At 43.7% G+C, this 7,106-nt stretch overlaps 1 protein-coding gene across 3 annotated transcripts; it reads right to left on the reverse strand.

Moving 5' to 3' along the window:
• Positions 1-4,877: 4,877 nt before the first annotated feature.
• Positions 4,878-7,106, reverse strand: LOC136550481 (11-beta-hydroxysteroid dehydrogenase 1A-like). Of its 3 annotated transcripts, none has more exons than XM_066542061.1 (6): positions 6,651-7,106; positions 6,127-6,319; positions 5,974-6,059; positions 5,745-5,876; positions 5,470-5,634; positions 4,878-5,355 (listed from the first exon to the last, which is right to left on the reverse strand). In XM_066542061.1, the coding sequence occupies exons 1-6, from the start codon at positions 6,831-6,833 to the stop codon at positions 5,068-5,070; spliced, it is 1,047 nt and encodes a 348-aa protein (XP_066398158.1). In that variant the 5' UTR covers positions 6,834-7,106; the 3' UTR covers positions 4,878-5,067. The 3 variants fall into 3 exon arrangements, with proteins under 3 accessions (XP_066398158.1, XP_066398157.1, XP_066398159.1); XM_066542060.1 differs by having other exon boundaries at positions 5,470-5,592; positions 5,661-5,876; XM_066542062.1 differs by lacking the exon at positions 5,974-6,059 and having other exon boundaries at positions 5,470-5,592; positions 5,661-5,905.

A 7,106-nucleotide genomic window follows, 5' to 3' on the forward strand; every position in this document is an offset into this window, starting at 1 on the left:
GTTGGTCTGAGACACGCAGAAGATAAGAGTTACTCCCTTCCAAATTATAAGACTTTTTGTCATTTTTCAGAAACATACGTTTGCTATGCATATAGATGTGTGTTGTCTTATTAGATACACAGTAAAACTTATGTACGTAAAAAAGGCAAAATGTTTTATAATTTGGAATGGAGAGATTATTTATAAAATTTCTTAACATGTGGGTAAGCAAATGTTAGGAGCAGAGAGAAACACAGAAGCTCAACGTTCAGCAGCCAATTTCAACTTCAATATGCAATAATAATACTGAAGGCCCCAGCAAATGTAGGACTTCGGAGTAGTATAATACCATATCCATATGAAAATTTATGAAATTGCATTTTACTATCTACTATGTAATAAGCAGCAGATCAAAGCTCGTCGATTTCGATTGCAGGCCCCCCAAAAAACGAGATTGCATTGCGTAGCTAGAAGCGGGCAGAACTAAACGCTGAGCACAGCCCGTCCTCCGATCTGGTCACGGCGGCAGCGGCGGCGACTGAAGATGACGACGATGCTCCCACATCGCCTTCGTCGGTCGGGACCTCCTGCAGCTTCTGCTCCCCATCTGGGGTCTCCCGCACGATCCTACCCCTCTCCAGGCAGTAACGAGATGCGTCGCCCTGGCACTGCCCTCCTGCTCATTCCGCAGGCCCGATCCATGGCCACCAAGACGGACCGGAGCTCCTGGATCAGCTCCCGCTCCCTCTGACCCATGCGGGCGTAGCGCCGCGCCGCCGCCTCCGGATCAACATCCAGCTGCTCCGCAATACTCCAAACCTCCCTATTGCTGAACGGATCGCGCTTGTTCGTTACCCTTGAACCCTCCATGGTCTCGCGCTCTGCTTCCGCCGTCCCTGCCCTCGACCTCCGTCCGAAAAAGACAGTAAAATTCTGAGTTTTGATCGACTAGTAATATGTTTATAGTAGGAAAACATTATTAATATTTATTTATGTCTTCTAGATAGATATCTTATAAGTTAGAGTTCTAATTATTTTTTATATAAGTTTTAAAACTTTTTTTTGAAACCACAGATGTAAGGGCCTGTTTGGTTCCCATGGACTAAAGTATTTTGGACTAAAATCTGCACTTTAGTTGGACTAAACAGCCAAACACTTGGACTAAAAGTGGACTAAAACCCTTTAGTCCTTTAGTCCATAAAACTGGACTAAAATGGACTAAAAGGTGTTGGAGACACCCATGCCTCTCATTTATTGTTCTCTCTCCACTTTAGTCCATTTTAGTTCAAGGAACCAAACACCACTTTAGTCCATTTTTAATTCATGGACTAAAGTGGACTAAAACTTTTAGTCCATGGACTACAGAAACAAACATGACCTAAATTCAAGAGGTTTGTCGACCCATCTTTTTTTTTTATTTCCTATAATGCCCCGTGCCCCTTCAAGTTCACATGCTCCTCCCATTGCTAAGGTCACCTCCTGTTTGGTTTGAACTATGAAAAGTAAGACACAAGTATTACTAAACGTGCATTGGGTAGAAATTCAGATTCTCGTAAACATAATTTAGGTTTAAAATCTTTCAAGAAACATTTTCAGAAGATAAATCAAAATCATGGTATGAGGCTGGTTGGCTAGTTTTTTTCTAAAAAGTTGTATAAATTAATATGTTTGGGAAAAAAATCAAATATTCAAACCCGTGGCCTCTAGTCTCACATGAGCTTTCTCTACCACTACACTAAACATTTATCATGTTACATATTTTTCTCGAACATGCAAGAGAATTACATATCATTTCACTGAGGCCCGTTTGGATTCTTGGAATCCAATCTATTACACCTAAAAAATAAGTAAAGTCATCATCTAGGTCGCCCGCTCCATGGCAAAAAAAAAAAAACACCTTAAAAAACAACGTCCCTATTTCTAATCTGAAAAATACGACAAAAAACCCGACAAAAAAAATGTTTCCAATCGAAAAAATCAAATACAGCAAAAAAAAAAGGTACGGCAAAACAAAAAAAACGACAAAAAAAGTTACAGAAACAAACTCCTCCACATCCCCCGTTTCAGAAACAAACTCTTCCATATCCCCGTTTAAAAAAAACAAATACAGCAAAAATACGTTTGCGAAAAAAAACATATACGGCAAAAAAAAACCCGTTTCAGAAACAAACTCATCCAGATCAAAAATTATATACATAACCATTTCCGAAACAAAATGTTCCACATTCAAAATCATATAAACGACTTATTACAGGCCGATGAAATCGATCATCGAGTTTGGCCCTGAAAAATCTTGGTCTCTCATCCGAATAAGGCGTCGAGTCCGATCAGTAGCCCCGTCGCCTGTGCTTAATAAAATCCACGGGCATTTTCCACGGTGTTCTGGAAGATGTAGTCGATAAACGAGCACGTTACTAGACGTCTCGTCGTCCGGCACACATTAGCCCGCATAAGGTCGCATGCCTCCGTGGTGGTGGCCGAAGACGAGGAGGAGTTGACCTGAGACGCCTTCAAAGACAAGGAGGCGGTAGGCGTATGCTTCGACAGCAAGGCCACCGGGCTGGACGGGTGGTGCCCAGAGCCGCCGCCTGCTGCCGCCGCGTTCTCTGGCCAGCGGAGTAGCCGGCTTCGTGCGGCAACCAGGGAGCTGGGACGTGCGTCTCGCATGAGAGGAAGGCATCGGCGATTGATTATTGTTGCCGTATAGGAGATGCACCCCATATTTTTGGGCGCCGTTTTTAGTTATTATTAAGGAAGTAAACAGTGTGGGTGGGTGGGCGTGTGTGTGTTGTGGTGGTGGGGGTGGGGGGTGTTTGAATCGGGGAGGGGTGCAGATCGCGTGAGGGTTGTGTCCGAGATTCCGACTCCGAATTTTTCTTTGCGGCAGCGGGCGCGTGCGCGTGCGCGAAGTTAGGCCCCGTTTAGATCCAAAAATTTTTTGGATTTTGGCTCACTGTAGCATTTCGTTTATATTTAATAATTAGTGTCTAATTATGGACTAATTAGGTTCAAAAGTTTCGTCTCGCGATTTCTCGACTAACTGTGTAATTAGTTTTTTTTTCGTCTACATTTAGTACTCCATGCATGTGCCGCAAGATTCGATGTGACAGGTACTATGCAAAAAATTTTGGCAACTGAACGGGACCTTACGGTGGACGAAACCACTCCGTATATTTTAAGTAGTAATAATAAAAGAGGAGCTGCAGCGTATGTACTCGTAACTATCAGCGAAGTTGACGTCATAGAACGAGACGATGGCAAGGGAAAGCAGGACGCGAGGACTGGTGTGACAACGGTGACGGAGATGATCCATGACAATGGAGTGCCCTTGTGGAGCTTCATAGCCGCGAGGGGCGTATGCAAACGATGAGAAAAAAAAACCTCGTGGATGGACACTTCAACATGAAAAAAGGACAAGGATATACAGAGTAAATGGAAAGATACCATGGTTCCATATATATATATAAAGAAATTTATAAATAGTTTAGGGTCGCCAATATAAATTTGTGTATTAGTTTTTTAAAATTTTCTAAAAATAATCAAATTTGTCGTCGTAGATGCGCGTGAGTAAAAATATAGCCCCCGTACAACGTACGTGCATATATCTAGTAAATTATAATTTAAACACGTATTAAGCTAATATAGTTATATATGAAATATATTTATATACTATTGTTAGCCATGAAAGAGAAATGCTTATATGTTTTATTTCTACTATAAGAAAGTGGGTTGAAGAACGTGTTATAAGTTGCAGAGTAGAAACATAACATGGTGATCTATATGATCAATTTTCATCTCTCACCCTATGAATTTAAGCTAGACCAGAAAGTTGTGGAATCTTAAATTCCAAACTAAATAGCCCCATTGAGTAGATTCCAATTCTTCAAAATGAAGGGGTCCGAACAACCTCTAAGAGAAGAAAAAAAAAAGATGAATGAACAATAAAAAGGAAGGAGGAGAAGAACCCCTTCCCATGGAAAATACTATACTAGAGAAACTAGCCTTCCACCGCTAACATGATAAGGGACATGTTCTAGCTTATAATCTGATTGTTGGTGTGAAAAAAGCAAGATTCTCACCAAACACTTTGATTGTGTTTGATTCTTTTGATCGCCGCTTTTGATTATGTTTGATTCTTTTAACCTCCGCTTCTGAACTTTAAACTAACATAATTAAGAATCAAAAAATTCTCACGGTACCGATGATTATAATTGAGTCAATTATAAGTGTCCGCAAACAGAGTCAAGGCCAAAGAAAGTACTCCACTACAAGTTATTCGGTAAATTTTCAATTTAAATTAAAGTCTAAAAATTTAAATAAAACATATATTTAGAATACATATATTTGATATCCTGAACAACTTTAGAAATAATTATCAACTACACAGTTGTAGATCGCATTGAGATCTACAACATTGATGTAGAACATCTAAAATTTGATGTTATTTGGAAAAATTTTCAATTTAAATTTTAAAATCTAAAATTGAACATACATTTGATATTCTAAACAACTTTAAACAAAAAGTAATTATATCAACTACAAAGCTCTAGATCGCATTTAGCCCTGCAACTTTGCTACAGACCATGTTAACATGTGAGATCGTTTGAAAATTATAAAATCCAAATTATAAAATCTAATAACTCTAAACAATTATTTTACTCTAAACAGCTACAATTTTACCTCTTCAAGCCTCCTAAATTAAAAACTTAGAAGTTACAATTTTCATCAATCGCCATTACCTTAAGTACCTCAAAAAGGCTCTTGTGCCTTGAAAAAGTCGTGAACACCTGTAAGTAGCAGCATCCAGGCTGTTGGTACCAAACCCAGCCAAAGGAGGTGCAGAGCACACCAAATCTGTGGCAACTTCGTTCACCAGGAGAAGCAAAAGAGAGCACCACCAGAAGCATAGCTTATTCATTACCAAGGTACACAGCATATATTAACATGACCACAACTGCTTTCGTCTAGAGCTCTATACTTCACTCACTCCATGCTCCATGGGACCATTCAACTGCGCACACACACACAGTTGATGTCCAAAGGGCCAACAAAGTTTTGTTGCATTTCATGCGTGCACAGGACCTGACCTCAGTCACTCTTGATCTCCTCAGAGCGTAGAGAGGTCGGGTACAGCAGCTGCTTGCCGCCAGACTCGGCCATCGTCCTGCTCGCCGTGTCGGCCTGCCTGGCGCCATGGCCGTGCATGTACAGGAGGCGGTAGCAGATCTCGACGACCTCCGGCGCGAACACCCGCCACAGATACATCGCCCTGAACCACGCCGGCACGGTGAGGTATCGCTCGCCTTGCTGCGCTGCCTGTACCATGGCCTTGGCGCAGTTCTTGTCGTACTCCACCGGGAACAGACCGATCTGAGCCTGAAACATGCACAGCACAGCCATCTTCATCAGCATATTATTAACGTGTTATTAGTTCCAACACGATTGCAATCGCAGGGTCATCGGCTGATCAGTATCAGTGTTGTCACTCACGTCGCACATTTCTTGATCAACCTCCACCTCGCCATGCTCCTTGAGGTACTTCCCTTTGGACATCTCGGACTCGATCCACCCGGGCGTCACCACCGTGATCCCGACTTGGCTTCCCAGCTCGGTCTGCAGCGTCTCGAAGAAGTTCATGAGGGCAGCATTGGCAGCCTGAATGAACATAAATAAGTACGTACACATGAAACTGGCAGAGTTTCGAAGTCCCAGCATGCTGAAATGAAATCTTGTTGTCTGAGCGGATGAAAAAAAAAGTTCCCTACATTATAGAAGCTCATTCTAGGAACTGGGTTCCATCCGGTTGCAGATGCAGTCACCACGATTCTTCCTCGGCTCCTCTTCAGATGAGGAAGGGCAGCGAACGTCGTCTGAACAGAACCCCAGAAGTTGATATCCTGAAGAACCAAGTAGATCAGTTCAGCACCTGCGCATATATATTTATCTTAGGAAATGAAAAGCAAACAAACAAGGCTAGCTCTAGGGATTTATTACAAGCTGAGAGCTGTATTTTGTGACGTCTGGAATCTCCTGAAACGCGCCTACGCTTGCGATGCCAGCATTGCACACGAGATGGTCCACTGAAACAGACAAAGGAAAAGCTTGCACAAGCCAAACTGTAAATGTTGGGGAGTCTCATGCACTCACATCGGTCGTAGTGACTGATCGCGGTCTGAACAAATCTGTTGCAATCATCGGGGGCAGAGACGTCGCCCGGGAGGACGATGACGTCACGCGCGCCGAGCTCGAGTGCTCGGTCGGCGACCTGCTGGAGGCTCGACTCCCTTCTTGCGACGAGGGCGAGGGAGGCCCGCTTCAGCGCGTATTGGTAGGCCAATTGCTGCAGAGAACGTCACAAATGAGCTGAATCTAATAAACAGAGAGCACCTGAACATCATCATGATCATGTGGCAGCTACTAGTCGATCGTCGTTATGGACGGACCTATGGTCAATAATGAATTTGTAGTTCCTAATCCCGTGGTGATTCTAAGAGTATTAAACAAGTAAACAGTAAATTAGGAACATAAACACTCGCAAGAAATTAGTAGCAAATCTAGTAAATCTAAACATGCAAAAGGCAAAAGCAAAACTGAGCACGTAAAGATACAGTAGGGTCCGATACAGTAATAGTAACAGGCAGTGGACGACACAGTGTGTGTCACGGTGTCACCTCGCCGATGCCGGAGGAAGCTCCGGTGATGAGCACAACCTTGCCGGTGAGGTCCTCGGGGAAGAGCCAGGAGAGGAAGGAGTAGCAGGTCTTGAAGAGGTAGTAGGGCGGGTAGAAGAGCAGCAGGCTGGCCACCATGGCCGTCGTCCCCACCCAGTTGAGCACGCCGTTCACCATATCCATGACGACTTCGCCCTCTCTTCGCTTGCTTCGCCTGCTTGCTCAGTTGCGCACAACGGGACGGAAGAACTACGAATGAAGACGAGCCTCGCTAGCTAGTCGCTCCGTGCCTTCTTAACTTTTAATGGATGTGCCGCAGTGGACGTCTCTCTGTTATCACCAGTGAGGAGCGCGACCCAGGATCGGTCGCCTGCTGCATGGATAGAGCAAGCTCCGCGCGGCGACACGTACCTGCCGCCGGCCGAGACGTGGAGAGCAACGAGGCTGAGAGCGAGA

The sequence above is a fragment of the Miscanthus floridulus genome, chromosome 4 (assembly GCF_019320115.1).
Source record: "Miscanthus floridulus cultivar M001 chromosome 4, ASM1932011v1, whole genome shotgun sequence".
NCBI classification, from domain to species: domain Eukaryota; kingdom Viridiplantae; phylum Streptophyta; class Magnoliopsida; order Poales; family Poaceae; genus Miscanthus; species Miscanthus floridulus.